Source organism: Peromyscus eremicus, chromosome 4 (genome assembly GCF_949786415.1).
Source record: "Peromyscus eremicus chromosome 4, PerEre_H2_v1, whole genome shotgun sequence".
In the NCBI taxonomy this organism is placed as follows: Eukaryota; Metazoa; Chordata; class Mammalia; order Rodentia; family Cricetidae; genus Peromyscus; species Peromyscus eremicus.
The window spans coordinates 61,346,193-61,364,268 of record NC_081419.1 but is presented as its reverse complement, the minus strand read 5'-3'; the positions used below and the strand labels follow the sequence as shown (position 1 = coordinate 61,364,268).

The window sequence follows — 18,076 nt, the reverse complement described above, 5'->3', positions numbered from 1 at the left end:
AGAATGCCACAAAAGAGTCTAAAAAACAGTGTTAAAAGCCTGATCAGACACTGGAAAAACCAATACGCAAAACACAGACACTCCAAAAGATTACTGTTGCGAAGAACAACAATGTCAGGAATAAAAGGGGAAAATCCCAGAAGGAACAAACAAGGAATGCAGAAGGACAACTCACTAAAAAGGACAAAATGAAAGAAAAGAACGACAGTAGTCCCAAGTCCTGCAGTCACGACAACCAGGAAATGCAGGACTTGGGACTACTTTTTGATTACTAGTAGACAAAGGCCATTTTCATGATCTACAACTTCTTTTGAGAATTAATAGCCTCAGACACACAAACATTATACAGACGACATAAGTCAGTGATTCCATTTCTTTCTATGAACTAAGATAGTCTTGCTCACAACTAAAAGGCACCCAGCATGACAGTAAGCCAGAAAAAAATCCTTACTGTCCATCAGAATGATTGATTTATACAAAGGAATATCATACAGTTATTCAAATGAATTACTGAGATATAAATATATCCACAAGGGAAGCCCACCAAATATGATGCTGAGTTAAAAAAAAAAATCAAACTTCAGAAGGATATGCCTAACATGTACATCTATTTCAGTTTTCAAACAGAAAAAGACTGATACAGTTTCATAATGGGGATTAATTCTGGGGAAGAGGGGAGATTAAATAAGAATGGAGCTTGACTCCATCTTTAAATTTCATTTCTTAAGAAATAGAGGAATGTAACCCAAATGCTGCAGCACAAAGCGAAGATTTGGTGGATGAGTACAGGGGTGCCCGTTACATACAGACTGCATGGCTGAAATCCTTCATAGTTAAGGTAAGCTTTAAAGGAAAGCAGAAGTAGTAGAAATCATCACTATGGTGAGTGTGCGCATAAAATACAGAACATGGCTGAGTCACTTGTTTTCACTCGTAACCAAAATGAACTAAAAATGATTCCTAAATCCTGACACCCCTATTTGGTTTTGTCCTACCAACTTTCTAAGCTCACACTGGATTTATTCCTTTAATTTGGAAAACCCATATCATAAACAGTAACATTTAATAAACTCCTGAGGAATCCTGTTTGGCTTTAATAACCCATGGCTTTCTTTTGTTTTCTACTTATAGACATAGAATGAATGATAAATAAATTGTGAACACTTTTAACATGTGGTTTTTCATTTCAAGGAAAGTGCCTTAGCATGTTGCTTTGCTTGTGAATTTTGTTTAAAAAAAATGGTATTTTTAAATTATTTAGATGCACCTGCCATAACAATTTTAGGATTCAATCAGCCTTAAATTTTACAGAACACAGTCTTCTCCATCTGATCAATATAGGAATCAATTGGCTGCCTCCATTAGGATGCTAATGCTCTTCTCTGTTGTAGAGTGACTACATTACTAGAGAGAAACATAATTTACTACTCCTTTGAGGTTAAGTATTCGAGGGGTGGGGGGGAGATTTCATCTGCTTTCCAGCAGAATTGCTTTCTAAAGACAGGGTTTCAAGACTCACATTTTAGTGAACAAGTGAAACTACCCAACAATGCCAAATCCAGAGAGACAAAAGACGGCTGTTGAGCACCGGGGTTTTCTTATTTAAAACGCCATCTTTTTCAGTAAGTTTTCCAAAGGCCCAGGGCAGCTTTAATTGGCTTATTTGTATGCTGAAAATACTGTTAGCTCAACTAAGATTTCCTGGACGTGAAAACAAGAGAGACAAGCTACCATTGTTTGACTCAGCCTGTCTTGTGAGCCAGTTCATTCTCTCAGCAAAACAAAAGGGATCAATGGAATACTGAAAAACCGAAGCTCGCAGACGAACACCTCACTAATTTTTTTGCTGCTCAATATATTTCCCTTGTTTGCTTTAGGCGATGTTTCAAAGACAATACTGTTTCTAGGTTGTTTTAAAAAGAAAAACAGAAATAATTTTATCTCAAAAAATGCCTTAACACTTCTTAGCAGAATCATAGATTCACTTTTAGAATAGAAAAACAAAACCACATACACACACACACACACAAAAAAAAAAACCCTAATATCACATAAGATGGGTACATTTCCTCTTTAGTTTATTCAACCCTTTCTAACAAAATATCATAGGATAAAAGTCAGTAAGATAAAATGGACATATTTCTATGATATATAATTTCCTAAAAATCATTCTTAGTATGTCTAGTGACAAGTGTGAGGGCTCATTCCCACAGGCCCAGGAGGGGGAGTACTGCGGCTAGTTCAAGGTCAGCCTGGGCTACAGCATGAACTCTCTTTACAAAGAACAGCAGTAGTAACTACTTGATGAGTGTCCACTGAGTGCTGGGTGTCAGACACGCCATCTCTACCACAATTCTGCCTACAAACTGTCATCATCCACATCTCCAACTCAAAGACCTTTATTTGTAGTTCACCTAAAAACACCCTGTAAAAGGGAACAGATAAGAATTTGAACTCCCTGTGTCTTAGTACCAAAATGCATGTTTGACCACCAAATCGCTTAGCCCTGAATGACTTCTCAGTCACCTCCATCAAACATGGACGTTCTCAGGAGTGTGCAAAGCCCAAGGTTGGTTCTGACCTTAGCAGAGCCCAGCCTCCTCACACCCCAAGCCCAGAGACTCTTCCTACCCTCAACTCATCTCACTCTTCCTACCCTCAAACTTCGTAAAAGCTCAGCTCTACCTATTTCATCCCTCTCCAGCCTTACAGCCCTAAAGTGTTACATAATTAGCTACTTAGTTTCATAAAGTGCTCAAAAAAATAGCATAACCTTGTCATGTTTTTGTGATACACACAAATACCAACCTTGCATTTGGTGATGATTGAGGACAAATTAGTACACCAATTTGCAGTGTATATTTAGAAATGTGACTTATGTGTCAGAGGCCCTTGAGCAGTATTTTGAGAGGAGGGAGAAAAATGCAAAGATTCCTGTTTAAAAGGAAGAATCCTAAGGACATCTAAATTAATCCTGTAGAGTGAGGAGAAGCTGAAAGTGAGAACAAGGAGGGAACAGGAGTGAGGAGGCATGAAGTCACAGCTTGGACCAAAAGGTGAAAAACTAAGTGCTAATAAGAACAAAAAAAAAATAGAAGTGAAAAGAAACAAAAAGAATGTAGAACAGAGGGGGGAAAATCTTCCTCAAGAAGGGCTCTAGACTTGAGAATGGTACTTTGAGATATTGATATCAAAGAGACTGACAATTCTCAATCTCAAAGTGTTTCATGGGATCAATGAACTCGTCATCTCTCAGTTCATTATAATGCCATCAGCATTTGCCCTAAACTCATAAATCTGAAATAAACTCTGTTAATTAAAAAGCATTTTGCAGACATTGGTGTGCTTCTCACGTAGCAGAGGACCATGGAAATACAGTTCAGAGCCTCACACTAACAAGGAGACAATTACCAATAAATCCCACTCAGCATGCTTCTCAGCCACCTAATGTTAGACATTGCTGGATACAAAATGGGTGAATAACTATATTGATGGTCTAAAGGAATTCACAAACTCTAAAGGAAGAATAATGAGACACTGAGAATGGGGACATTTAAACACCACGTTTCAGATACGGACTCGTCCGATAAAGGGTCTTAGTGGTTTGTTGAGAGATAATCGCGAGTCAGCAAATGTGACGAAGGCAGAGCTAGGTGGACCTCTGCTGGAGTCAGAGATGAGACAGAAGCAGGACAGTGCCGAAAGGAAGAGGCAGTCAACAGATCTCAAATCTGCCTGGCGTGAAGACAGTGTGGGAAACAGCACAGAGCTAGTTAAGACTTTTTGGCCAACAGCTATACAAATCCCATCAGGATTTGCTGGTGCAAACATGAGAATCCATCCTCGTGTTGAACCCAAGAAGGTGTTTTACACAAACAAACCACAAGGATAGAAGTCATGTAGCCAGACATTAACTCATACGAGATGTCCGTTTCTGTGTCTGACCTTCGTCTTTTCTGCTCACAGAATACCTGACTCTTTCAGGGTAAAGACCAAGGATGGGCTCGCCAATCTCCATCACAAACATGGAACGATGGGGACAGCATAGACAGAAGGGTGGGAAGGAAAAGAATTGTATAAGTGTGTATACATCCACCATGAGAGTTATACATAGGGTAGGGGACAATGGCCAGAGACTGGTGAGACAGTGACCAAAGAAGAAAACAAATAGGAAACGTGGCAGAGAGTAATACAGCCAGAATGCTACCTTAAATAACACTGCCCTACCGTCCTGGGTGGGCATGCAGATATAAACATGACATCTTGACCAACGAAACATCTAAGTGAATCTTACAAATCCTCCACACCCATGGTCTATAAGACTCACTTATTCATTTGTTGTATTTTATTCTTCACTGGTTTTTGCATAGTTCTTTTTTCAAAGTTTTTTAAATTGTTTCAATTATAAACTTATCTGCTGAAAGTTAACTAGATATTAAGAAAGCAAGCTAAACATTTTCAGAATGAAACTCAGATGTGTTGTTCAGATGGCCCTGCAAAGCTGCATGAGTCAGAGAGAGAGAGAGAGACAGAGAGAGAGACAGAGACAGAGACAGAGAGACAGAGAGACAGAGACAGAGACAGAGAAAGTAAAAATAGGGGGTAATAGAGATAAGTAAATATGGTGACATTTTAATGTGTGCTCTACCTTGATAGTGTATGTGAATATCCATCACTTTGTCTCAATTTTCCCTCATATTTGCAAGTATTCATTATAAACAATCATGAGTAGATGGGGACCTCTAACATAACATAGTATCAATATGGTAAAACTTCATTTTTATATTAGAAATTATATCCTTCAAGAAAAGAAAGCCAGTAAGTTGCATGGCACCAGGTTGTTTGAATTAGAAGGAAGAGACATAGGGAGACCTAATATATTATTACCAGAGTCCAAACAGATGGAACAGGATTTGGCCAGGGGAAATGGCTGAGCAAATAAAATAGCAGGAACAGACACAAAAACCACAGTGACCATACATTTAAATTGCAGGGGAGAACCCAGACTTCATGATTTCTGAGTCTCTGGGAGGGTGATAAAAGAAACAGTAGAAATAGAGGTCTAAGGGGGTTAAGATGGTGTCTTTCCATTGCATAGATTTATACTGATTCACTGCTATAAATAATAGTTCTCCCTGTCACTGGGGTGATGTGGTATAACCTTCCCCTCAGTCTCTGAAAGCCCAAAAAGACAACATACTATACATGTGCCCTGAGAATCCTGGGCCCCAGCCTGAGGGAGAACAGCCACAATCTGCCCATATGCTTCCCCGGGAAGCCACCTGCTTCATGTCTCAGCTCTCCCAGTCTGGAAGATTTACAGAATTTAATGGATTTTTTTTTTTAATGTAGAAACTGCTTTACCAGGGGCCTGAAGTGGTAAAGAAAAACTATAAAACCTTTCTGTTCCTTTCTAAACTGTGAACCTCATAATAACAAAGCTCATCTGCCATATTTTATTATCCAGACCCCAGATAGTCTTAAACAGATAACTGAATAAAATGCATGCTATAAACAGGAAAAAAATATATCAAGGTATACAGCTTGCAATCAGTTTGATACCTTTTCTTCAGCATTGGGAATTTCCAGCTATGTGGCCTCTGGCTGTGAACACACTTCTAGCCTCACCTAAAACCAGACTTCATGAATAGAGTCCTGATGCATTGTAGGCCTCAAGAGTTTCCTCATTCAGCAGAAAGAGGCGATCGCTATGCAGAAACTTGTATTTTGTAGAAGTCTCCATTCAGATACCATAACAACAGAAGTAACGAAGTCTGGAGCTGCTGACTGGGAAAGGAGGCACGTTACATGCTTTCATGAGGGTCAGCAGGCTGGCACATGGCACAGAGGGACAAGAGAGGAAGGCTTTAACAGACGTCAAGACACAACCCATCTCTGTTAAGTTATGTAGAGAACTGACATGCTGAGTAAGAATAGAACAACATTTGGTCAAGGCCATGGCACCCCCACACTTTTAACAGCAAAGGGAAGTTTTCTACAGTATGTTAATGTGTTGGCTAGTTTTATGTCAACTTGACACAAACTGGAGTCATTTTGGAAGAAGGGACCCTCAAGTTTCTCATTTGAGGTTCACCCTGCTTCTAGTCCATCCTCTCTGCTCCCTGGTCTACAGGGACATAAGCAGGCTGTGCTGCAAGGTCCTGTGACTGTGAACTGGGGACCAGAGCAAGCCCTTCCCTCCTTATACTGTGTCTGTTATGACGAGACAAGTAAGCAATACAGGTAGCTCACCTGGTACCTGGCAAATAGTAGCAACTTGGGAAGTTGGTTTCAAAATAAAAATATTTAGGGCTGGGGATATAGCTCAGTGTAGAGTACATATCTAGTGTGCATGAAGGCTCTAGGTTTGATCTCTAATACTGGTTTTGATCTTTGGTTTGGAGGTTGGATTGGTTGGTTGGTTGGTTGGTTGGCTGGTTGGATGGCTGGCTGGCTGGCTGGCTGGCTGGGACTTCTGTTTGGTTTTGAGACAAGATCTCACGTAGCCCAAAACTCTTCTCAATCTCTTCTTTCTTCTGCCTCTGCCTCCCAAACGCTGTAATTACAGACATACGCCTCCATGCCAGCTCCAGCACTGGTTGTTTGTTTGGTTTGTTTTGTTGTAAGAAATGTGAGGCAGATGTTGATTCTGCATGGTGTGGTGGGGAACTTAAACTCCAGTCTTAGACATAATGAAGCAGAAATGCCCATTATATCTCCACATGAAGAGCGCAGGGGAATCTTAGCATCTAGCGGGCATTTAAAGACACTGCAGTAGATGAAGTCACCTCATGACAGAAAAATTAAGAGCCAAAAATAGTAATTAAATGGAAAAAAACACTGATTTTTGTTGTCAAATATAGATCTATTTAGTGAACATATATGACAATACTCAGCAACTTTTTATGGTAATACTAATGTGTAAATGCAGTTTTTAATGTAATCTTTAGGTTGTTGTTTGTAGTGGGTAGCCATTCCAGCTTTGATCTGGAAGTTCCAACCCCCATTGAGACTTCGGCAACTGTCACGCCTACAAGGCGGGACCAAGGGAGGCGCCTGGGGACCTGAGATCTGGATCGGGGGGCGCTCTCACAGTTTGGGGACGCTGGATAGTGGAGGTAGACCAAGCAGAGCTCCAGAGAACACTGCTGGACTGTGATACACCTTCCCCAGACCCTGCGACCTACCTATCCCTTAATTTGTAAGTTACGCCATTAAATAAATCTCCTTTTAACTACGTGGAGTGGCCTTAATAATTTCACCAGTATCTGGCGCCCAACGTGGGGCAAATTCCAAAGGCCTGGGTGGCTCCTGCCCTCAGCCTCCAGCACCCCCCTCCAGCAGGAAGTAGTGAAAAAGCTATGCCCAAATTCCCAAATTATATGTAATTTTACTTTGTTAAGGTTAAAACCTTCCATTTTGAAAAAAAAAAAAAAGGGAAAAGTGCTGTGAGATGTTCTGTATGACAAATGTGTTTCTAATTAGTCAATAAATAAAACACTGATTGGTCATTGGCTAGGCAGGAAGTGTAGGCGGGACAAGGAGGAGAATAAAGCTAAAAAGTAAAAGGCTGAGTCATAGAGACACTGCCAGCCGCCATGATGAGAAACAGCATGTGAAGATGCCGGTAAGCCACGAGCCACGTGGCAAGGTATAGATTAATGAAAATGGATTAATTTAAGCTGTAAAAACAGTTAACAAGAAGCCTGCCACGGCCATACAGTTTGTAACCAATATAAGTCTTTGTGTTTACTTGATCGGGTTTGAGAGGCTGTGGGACTGGCAGGTGAGAGAGATTTGTCCTGACTGTGGGCCAGGCAGGAAAACTGTAGCTACAGTTGTTCAAGAATTACAGATTTTCTACTGCATTTCTGATAAGGAGTGCTGATATGGGAAGAAGGGGAGAAACTGAGTCAAGACATTTTCCTCTGCCTTTGTCAAACCTGCGCCTGAGCCACCCCATGCATGCTGGGCCCACGCGGTCCCTGCAGGAGTCCTTACATACAGGAATCACAGGAAGTGAAATGGCCACAAGCCCCGAGGTTTGTCAGGGATAGATATCTCCATCCTTGCGACCTTCATGTCTGTCCTTCCACATTCTCCCCTGTAGCTGCAGTTTGAGGGGGTCTCAACATATACTTGTTGAATCTTCACATTTCCCTGTCTGGGTTTTCAAACGTAGGAATATTTCCTACAAGATAGATGAAGTCCTAAAAACAGAGGCAGCTGCCAGAGTCCTTTCATTCTTCACAGCACTAGCTTTTCCAAATCCCAAATCCATTAGTTATTCTTGAAGGCAGAAGAGGCGTGAATGAAAAAGTAAGAAAAATATGTTCCTCTGAATTTAAAGATGGTATTAGTTCCAAAGCCTGATGTGGTGTTGGCAATAAAAACTGCTAGTTAAATCACAAGATTTAAATCTTTGCAGGCTGAAGTTACTACTTTGACCTGTAAATTGATTAAAGACCAAAGTTTAATACATCAAGTTTCATAAAAGCCTTCTTTGGGAACTTCTGACTCCCAGGGTCAGCCCTTACTTGCTAGAACAGCTTGAGGCTTAGACTCAGGTGTGGCAGAACCCAAAGATGAGAGCATCATCACAGCTTGGACGGAGGTCGTTCCCTCCATCTCAGTGACTCCGTCCTCCTGTGGAATAGCCCAGTGATAGAGTTTATAGCTGTTTGCCAAAGTGACAGGTTTGGGGTCTAAGGGGCTCTGCCCGCTTACTGCATAACAGAACCTATATGTAAAACAATTCAAAGTCCTGTGATTTATCAAAAGGGTATTACATACTGGTAGTCACTGTGCAAACAGAATTGAAAAGCCAACCCTGAAAGAACTGGCCACAGGGCTATGTTCCAAGAAATTGCTGTTTTTAGGCTTTCTGGAAGAATTGCTTATATTTCTGTCAAGCATCATAATTTTCCCTACCATAATTTACCCAAAAATTAAAAGAAAAATCACATGTTAAGAAAACACAAAAAAAATCATTTCAGTCTGAATAATTCCTTTGTTCTTTTCCCAATTAGTCCATTTAGAAATGTTTAACTAACCAGGGAAAGTTTTCTTAAACTTTAGGGACTAGGGACTTTCTTAAAAATCTCATAGACACTGAACACTAGCTGATGATGATGATGTGTCTCTCTTAGGGTTCTCAGGAGCCCTCCATATCTTTCCACTGGCTCCCTAGAACTCCTGCAGGATGAGGTAGGAGGGGCAAGAACTCCTTCACATATACAAGGATTCACGATGGAGAGTGCTTTCTGTTGGTGTGGGGCGGGGGGGAGGTCACAATGCATTGTATGACCTCTTCATGACCTCTCAGATATACACTTAGCTTACTTCCTACATTTGACAAGTTTCTTGAGTCTCGAGACCTCCTCCCTATTGGAAGTGCTATAGCAGAGAAACAATTTTGAAACTCATGTTCTTCTGATTCACAAATTTGAGCCAGGTGGCAACGAATGTTTAAATTACAATGAAAACTCATTCTCTCACATTTTCTAAGAATTAAATTAGATTATCATTAATTGACAGCTTTGTTGGATTTGGTAAATAGCTGGGGATACAATTTCTTTGAATCACCTGTTTTAGCTCCTATTATTCACTTTTCAAACATCTCCAGAAAATATCTCTTAAGACAAGATCATTTTCATTCTAGTCTGAGAGGCCCTGGTTCCCAAAACACTTGTAAAGCACAGACCCAGGTACCACCTACAACGGCAACACTTCTGATTTTTTAATTACGTGTTTTAAAATTTAGACACTGCTTCACTGTAAATGAAATTTTAAAAGGATTAGTTATTTCATGCATTACTATAGTTTTCTCATATATAATTATAATAAAAGTTGAACTCTAATTAACACAAAGAAACACTGAGCCAGACATACAAGCCTGTACCTATAATCTCAGCTACTCGGGAGGCTAAAGTAGGAAGATTACAAATTCAAGGCCAGCCACCACAACTTAGTAGTACCCCACATATTTAATTACTCACAATTTTTATTTCACAGCACTCGTTTTATTATTAACCCAAACCCATATATAGTTTGTTGTGCTTTAGCTGAATGTGCTTGTCATGTGGGCTATGTTTCCTCCCCTTGCATGGTCTCTCTCTATTTCACTTTCACAGTAAGTAGGCACTCCTTTGGTAAGCCTGCCCACCCTGCCTTGGTCACCCAGACATTTATAAACCAATCCTACTCGTGCAAATGTGGAAGACATGGAGCACGTACTTATGTTTTGGAAGAAACATAACCCATTTAACCATCCTGAGCCACATTGGGATAACTTAATTTGGACTGTTTCCCGAGAAACAAGGGAGCAGGCTGAAGTGGCATGCATCACAAGATCCAGCGTGTCTGCATTCTCCAGCCAACCTCTGAGTACAATCAATGAGGTAAGGAGAATAAATCATCTGTTTAGCCCTCTGATTTGTTAGTCACATCCCTATTACAAAACAAACAGACAAACAATCACAGCAACGGATCTTTGGAATAGCAACATAGAAAGGTTGAAGCACGGAAGTCTGCGATACACCTAGAGCAGGAACCTCAGCTATAAGCCAGGCTTTCTCACCCTGAGCCCTGAGTTAAAGCTAGACACATCTACAGGCTTCCAGCTACCCAAGTGATTACCCAGCTTTGGGGTCCATACAAAGGAAGGATAATTGGCTTGGCCCAGTAAGTACTCTAAATTTCAGCAGAACAAATGAATTCAAAATATGTCCATTAAGTCAAGGGTAGTGGTGCATGCACTAATAATCCCAGCACTAAAGAGGCTGAAGCAAGAAAATCATAAATCCAAAGCCAGCCTGAGGTACATAAACAGATACAATCTTTAAAGAAGGGGAAATTAAATAAAAATAATAAAATGTATAAGCAGCATTTTTTTACTGAAGTCTAAAAGTCTATACTAAAGAATAGACATTGCTACTGACAAAAAAAAAATTATCTAAATTTTAAGTGATTCACTCCAGGACTATAAAACACAGAAATTTACTTGGGGGACATGTTAAAAAGAAACTGAAATCTCATTTATAAGTGAAATTAATTCCAAATCTGTGTAAGATGTAAAACCTTAACGCAGAGACCTTGCTTTGTAAACTTGAGGTTCTGAAAGGCCTTATGCATTACTGGGGCTAGCTAGCTTTGGTTCATTAGGTACTGAGGAGAGTTTGACACGTTGGAAATGATGGAGAGTGACTGCTACTTCCTCAGCATCCACTGCTCTCCATGAAGCAGCATTTGGAATCCTTCACTCATTTTACGCCCAAGTGAATGTGCTAATTTTCTCAGGCATCATCAAGCAGGATTTAAGAATACAGCCTAAAAACAATATGAACAATCATGAAAAGCATTTAATATGTACAGAAATCTAATGTCTTGGATATACAGATTATGTCTTCACAAAGGGCCAATTCAAAAGGCATCACCAAACAGAAATCTTTTGTTTGGTTTTGTGTTTTTGAAGCAGGGTTTTTTCTGTGGATCTCTGGAACTCCTCTATAGACCAGGCTAGCCAAACTCAGAGAGCCACCTGCCTCTGCTTCCAGAGTCCTGGGATTAAAGGTGCGCACCATAACCATTTGGCCCCAAGCAGAAGCCTAGCTTATGTATCAATTAAACATTTAAATGCTGAGCTTTCATGGTTTTTAGAATCTTCTAGGTAAGTAAGTGTTCCAAAACACAAATTCTATCGATTATAGATGGAAAACACGGCACTCATTTTCTAGCTAAGGCAATTTGGACAAAAGAAAATTAAACAATGACAATAATACTGTGGCTGACCCAGTCAGACAAAACTTTGAAAGAGAATCAAGTTCAATATTTGTATTCTTGAGGGAAGAGTTTTGTTTCAGAAAAATATTTGGTACAGTTTCTACTGAGTCACATTAAGAACACTGTAAAAAAAACACAAAACCAACTGGACTCAAATTCAACACAATGACATGTGTTTTTCAACCTGTAATCAGCATCCACTAAACGTTCCCTTTGGTTGTTAAAATCCTGGAAAGAAATCATAATCACCCATCTGGGAATGTGGCCTCTAAAGCATGAGTACTTCCAAACGGAACGATTTCTAATCTTACTTTTCCTACTGATTTTTCAAATCCCTTGATCACAAAAAGTAAATAAACATGTTTTCACAGACAGCAGATTAAAATGAGGAGAAAAACAATGACTACCAAGACAAAGGAAAGGCACAGGACAAGGGTACAAAGTTGCAAATATATAGACTGAGCAAGCCAATCAAATGTAGGTAATGAGGAGTTACAATGTTGAGAGTTACCACACTGTATTATATGGTGGAAATTTGCTAAGAATACATTTTTGGTAACTTCAAGGTGAAGACGGACATTTACAGTGCTTTACTATAATAACTATTCCATTATGTGTGTCAGAATATCATACTGAGTACTGTAGATAGGCCCTGTACACTTTTCATACAAAAATCATTTCAAGTCAAGAGAAAGCGTGAGTAATTCTGTAATTTAATCGTTAGATTAAGTGATATAGGTCCCAGCTACGTAGAATATTGGGTAATATTCAAATGTTAAGGTACACCATTTGACCCAGCAATTCCACTCCTAGGCACTTATGCACAATATATAAAAAGCATGTTCACACAGACTTAAGGATGGTAGTAGCCTCCGTCACCAGAAACAATCTAAACAATCAAAACAAAAGAAGCACTAAACTGAACTGGTGCAATTCTCGATATGGAACACTACTCATCAGTAAAGAGAAGTAAATTACTAATGTGCTAGAAAATTAATGAAGTCAATAAAAATTATTCTAAGCTAGAGACGCTGAACACAAAGGGTCACATGATATGGGAACCCACATTTGAAGTTCCAGAAAATGCGTAACTAAACTGCAATGAAAACAATCAAAACAGCACTGAACTCTGGGTGAAGGGCAGGGATAACCTGGGAAGGGGGTGAAGGAGAACTTCTCACCATGATATAAACATTGCATGGTTAGATGTAAAAACCTGTCTATCAAAAGAACACAGTAACATGTACAGTTACATATGTGCACGTATCCCCACAAAAAATAACTATACCAAAAAAAAAAGAAGAAAGAAAAGAAATCCACGAATTGCAAATGGTTAGACGTATGAGTGAAAATAATGGCAGAATCGTGAAACCAAGTGACTGGTACAGTCTATCATACTATCTGTTTATTTTATATATATTCAGCATTTTTCAAAATTATTTACATAGATATAAACACATGATTAAAATTTTTCAGACCATAAAAATTAAGCTTTTCATGACTCTATGTGCCAAAGACATTCTCCTGGGGAATTTTAATGCCACTCATTATTTTCTCAGTTCCCTGTGCCTCCAGCTCCACATGTCTCCTGCCTAATGGGCCATCAGAGTGAATATGATATCGCTGATTCAACTACCACCAGCTCCCAAATTAATTCTTTGCTAGCCCCTCAAATATCTATTTCTAGCAAACACTAGCACAGATGGGGAGATCAGGACTTCTGCACATGCTAGAGAAACAAAGGGACCTGACAGATCCCAAATTTGGCCTTTCTCCTTATCACTCTCTAAAGACAATATTCTATAAGTTAATGAGAAAATAGAACCATACTTTTTTAAATCCTGATTTTTAAAAGTAATATATTCATGTTTTTTTTAACCTTTCTTATTTCTCAACAACACAGAGAAATTTTCAGAAGAGTAAACTGTAGAGAATAACTACCAAGGCCGATGGTCACTTTCTCTGCTCAGTCATACATCATTCAATGTGTCTTAGTTTTCTAAATTTTGCCTGAGGAAAATTCTGTAGTTTTCATATTCCATGTCCAAGGCATGAAAAGTGTCACACGGCTGCCGGGCGGTGGTGGCGCACGCCTTTAATCCCAGCACTCGGGAGGCAGAGCCAGGCGGATCTCTGTGAGTTCGAGGCCAGCCTGGACTACCAAGTGAGTTCCAGGAAAGGTGCAAAGCTACACAGAGAAACCTTGTCTTGAAAAACCAAAAAAAAAAGAAAGAAAGAAAAAAAAAAAAAGAAAAGTGTCACACGGAGGCAGAGAACAGATCAGGCTCAGCCACAACTATTTAAAGATGTAATACATTAATGCCACCTAGGTCACAAGAGGATTATAAGTGCACTCAGGTTCAGAATCTTCTTGACAGAGTCTAGTAATTGCCTCGAGTATCAGTATCAATTAGTTCCAGGTAGACAAACTAAAACAAACATTGGAATTAGCGAACGCTAAAGATCCAAGATATATCCTTTATCATCTATACTTACAAGTCTTTTCATAGAACATTTATTTTTATACAAATTCTAATGAAGAATTTCACAAGATGTTAAATATTCAACAAACACTTGGGAAATGAGTGTCCCCTAATGCCAGCCTCTTCATCCACCTCTTCACTCACTCATCCACAAACAGATGAGTGTCTAGACATACCAAGTGCTCTCTAGGTGACAGAAATACATCAGTGACCACAGCAAAGTCTATGCCCTCATGGGCTTACTGAGGATGGCCTGTGAGATGGCTAGGCAGGTCAAGGGATTGCCACCAAGCCTGATGACCTGAGTTCAAGCCCCAGGGCCCATGTGGTGGAAGGATAACCAGCTCTTGCAAGTTGTCCCCTGGACTCCCCATATATGACACCTACACCTCCACACCCATAGACATACACGCATACACACATAAATAAATAATAAATAAATAAATACTTTTAAAATGAAGAAGAAGGGTAGGTGTGGGGTGGGGATCAACCAAGGCAGAAGAGGCTGCAGATTAGGAGTTAGCGTGCTCACTTAAGTTTCAGAACTCCGTGCAGAGAAAACAGGAAGTGCAGAAGTCTGGCCCCCGAACCCACTACAAATGAAAGAAACATTTGGGCAGTGTGGCTATCCTGGAGAACCAGGACAAGCGCTGCAGGAAGGTAGAAACCAAAGGGGCCAGATCCCTCCACACAACTGTATGAGCTGAGCAGAGGCCATTCTCCCACTTAATAGTTTTATAGAAATGTCTGTCTGGGTAAAGAACAAAGTTGAAATAGAACCCATTCACTGTGGAGATCACAGTGAGCTCAGGGGACACGTTAACTTCATTTGTATATGGGCTAACTGACTGTAATCCACTGGGCTGCACTTGTTTGCTGCTGGACTGGGTTTAGAGTGTTTGAGAAGGACAGAAGAGCCATGCTACTCTTCAGACCTCAGTGTGAACTGCTGGGCAGCAAATCCTTTATCTCAATAAAGCTAAATAAAACAGGGATTGCTAGCTTTCCAAATAAGCATCCTTTTCCAAATATCTCTCATAAATATCAGAAAACAAAGAGTTTAACTTTCACTCTAAATACAAAGTTTTCAAATTATTGCAGTTATTCATAACCCTCATCAGACCACATTATGTTATGGTAATCAAACCCATTTCACTAATATTCCTAAAAGACCCAAACATCAGAAACCGTGAAACTCCTCAATACTCTCCCAGACTTCTACTGCACTGCTGATGTAATGAAAACACTATCTCCAACTTCTCCAGATTCACCATGTCTAACACCAGCCTTGTGCACTCCATGGTGTCAACACTTTCAGGTACTAAAAACTGAGTAAGATCCAAACACACTGCATGTCTTCCCATTTTAGCCACCTTTGAGTGCTATTAATCGTTTTAAGAGGGTGTCGGAAACACAAGCTTTCTCCTGCGTGCTGTGGTGATTTCATCCTATACTCAAAGCACTCCAAGAAATTAAATCATCGGGGCTGTGTCATGAATCACAGCTGGCATGCCTCCGAACTGCTCTCTGATGATGAGCAAGCAAGATAAACTAAGATGCTGATTCCATTCTACAGAATTTCATTTTCAGCATCTTCTCTGATGTTACTAGGCAGATTTTAAAACAAAAATCAGTGTTAGAATAGCACTCATCTTCGGTTTGTGAAACCTCAGCCCACTAGTCAGAAAATTGGTGGCTTAAAAAAAAATAAAAATAAAAATCCCCATTGCTTTCCAAACCCAGGCAGAATCTACAGTGTAGAAGGTAACTAACTGGGTTGGGGGCTGGATAAAGGCTATTTAAATGGATAGCCGAGCTCTTTGCTTACCCGGGAGCTTTAACTGGGGGAGGGGAAGACAGAAAATAGGGGACTGAAATGGTCATATATACTACACCCGTATTTCATCGCCCCTACCGAATGTGTCAAGAGAGGGCTCATTTAAGTTCCACTACAAGGAGATTCCCCTCAGGGGGAGGGGCAAAGCGTCACTCCATGCTTACCTATCTGTCTCCCTCCCTCGTCCCTTCCTTCAACTACAAACTCCTGTTTCATTGTTTTCTTTCACCTTATTGTAACAAATGCTTTTTCCTCCCTTTTTTTTTTGCAAGCGGCTTTAAACCTTTCCTGGGATAAGAAGAGAAATAGAATGAAATAAATCGAGATTACTTTTTCCGGTTCTAAATTTAAATACAGCAGGCAGGGAGAAACAGTGCAAAAGCTGTGTGGGTGTATATGGCAAAACTGCTCGGTATCTAGGAGAGGAGAGAGAACAGAATGCAAAAGGGATTTGAGAGCGTGTGTGTGTGTATGTGTGTGTGTGTGTGTGTGTGTGTGTGTGTGTATACAGAAAGAAGGGAGGGAAAATAAAAAAAAAATTTAAATGAAAAGATCAGTGGAAGCAGGCACCCACCTTGACTCCCCCTGCCCCTCTCCTTTTACAGTCCCCGACCCTTCCAAGGCGGGGAAGATTTCCCACTGGAGCAAAGAACCAAAGGCCGGACCGGCAACCTGGGAAGATGCGGAGGGATAGGGACCGGCAAGGATAGGCAAAGGGGAGATGGGAAAGGAGCTAAAAACCCCGCGAAGCCAGACGAGATCGCTGGCACAGATGCAAAGCAGGGCCCGGCTGCTGGGACCTACCTGGAACCGGCAAAGTAGAGGATGCCCCAGGCACCTCTGGCCTCTCCTCCTCCGCCTCCTCCCGCTGCTTTTGCTGTTGCTGCTGCTGCTGTTGCTGCTGGATGAGGCTGAGGTCGGAGCGGCTGAGTTCGGCTCTGGCGGCCGCGGGGACCAGCCGCGCCTTCAGCAGCACCGCGGCCAGGCCGAGGAGCAGGGCGCAGGGGATGCGCCGGCAGAGCCTAGCCATGGCCGAGAGCCAGCGGGCCACGGAGGCATATTGCGGGGCTGCGGGCGGCGGCGGGCGCCAGGGCTGCGGAACCCGGCCGCGCCCGCTCGCTCGCTCCCCCTCGCGCTGTCTGTGGTGCACAGCTTCGGCGGGAGGAGGAGGAGGAGGAGGAGGAGGAGGAGGAGCGGGTCGGCGGGAGGGTGGCGAGCGGGCTTCGCATCCTCGTGCACGTGACCGCCGGGAGGGGCGAGCGGGGACCGGGCCCCCGCCGCCGCCGCCGCCGCCGCCACCGGGCAAGTGCTCCGCAAGGTGATGCTGGTGCCTGGGCACTTAGCTAGGTAGAGACTAACTAACAGGAGAGACTTTCTCGGAGCTCAAGGACCTTCGGATCCTCAGTCTTTACCGAGGCAGCAGGGAAATGTGTACAAAGTGGAATGAAATTCCTCCCACTTGACCCCGATGTAGACAAAGATTACCCTCAAGAAACCATGGGGTATCATTGGTTCAAAGGCCAGGCTCCTTTAACTGAATACTCTCTGCTGTGCCGTGGCCTGCTTACAAGATCAACTGGGCCGGGCGGTGGTGGCGCACGCCTTTAATCCCAGCACTCGGGAGGCAGAGCCAGGCGGATCTCTGTGAGTTCGAGGCCAGCCTGGACTACCAAGTGAGTCCCAGGAAAGGCGCAAAGCTACACAGAGAAACCCTGTCTCGAAAAACCAAAAAAAAAAAAAAAAATCAACTGATTCTCTGCAGACTTTCAATAAACTATCCTTTTCTACTTAAAGGAGAATTTCTTTCTTCATCGTAAAATATTCCTAATTATACTTTTACCTGTTGTAACTTACACTTTTCGTGTGTTTTGAGGTTTTTCGTTTGTTTGTTTTGAGACAGGGTTTCTCTGTGTAGTTCCAGGCCAGCCTGGTCTACAGAGCAAGATCCAGGACAGGCACCAAAACTATACAGAGA

General features: G+C 41.5%; 1 protein-coding gene across 1 annotated transcript in view; it reads right to left on the bottom strand.

The window, feature by feature from the left end:
* The window catches only part of Fam171b (family with sequence similarity 171 member B), a 53,780-nt gene extending 36,640 nt beyond the window's left edge, over positions 1-17,140 (bottom strand). Inside the window, exon 1 of the mRNA XM_059260800.1 lies at positions 16,906-17,140. Within this exon, the coding sequence (XP_059116783.1) occupies positions 16,906-17,131 (226 nt within the window). The 5' untranslated portion in view covers positions 17,132-17,140. The remainder of the gene's footprint in view (positions 1-16,905) is intronic.
* Positions 17,141-18,076: the final 936 nt, after the last annotated feature.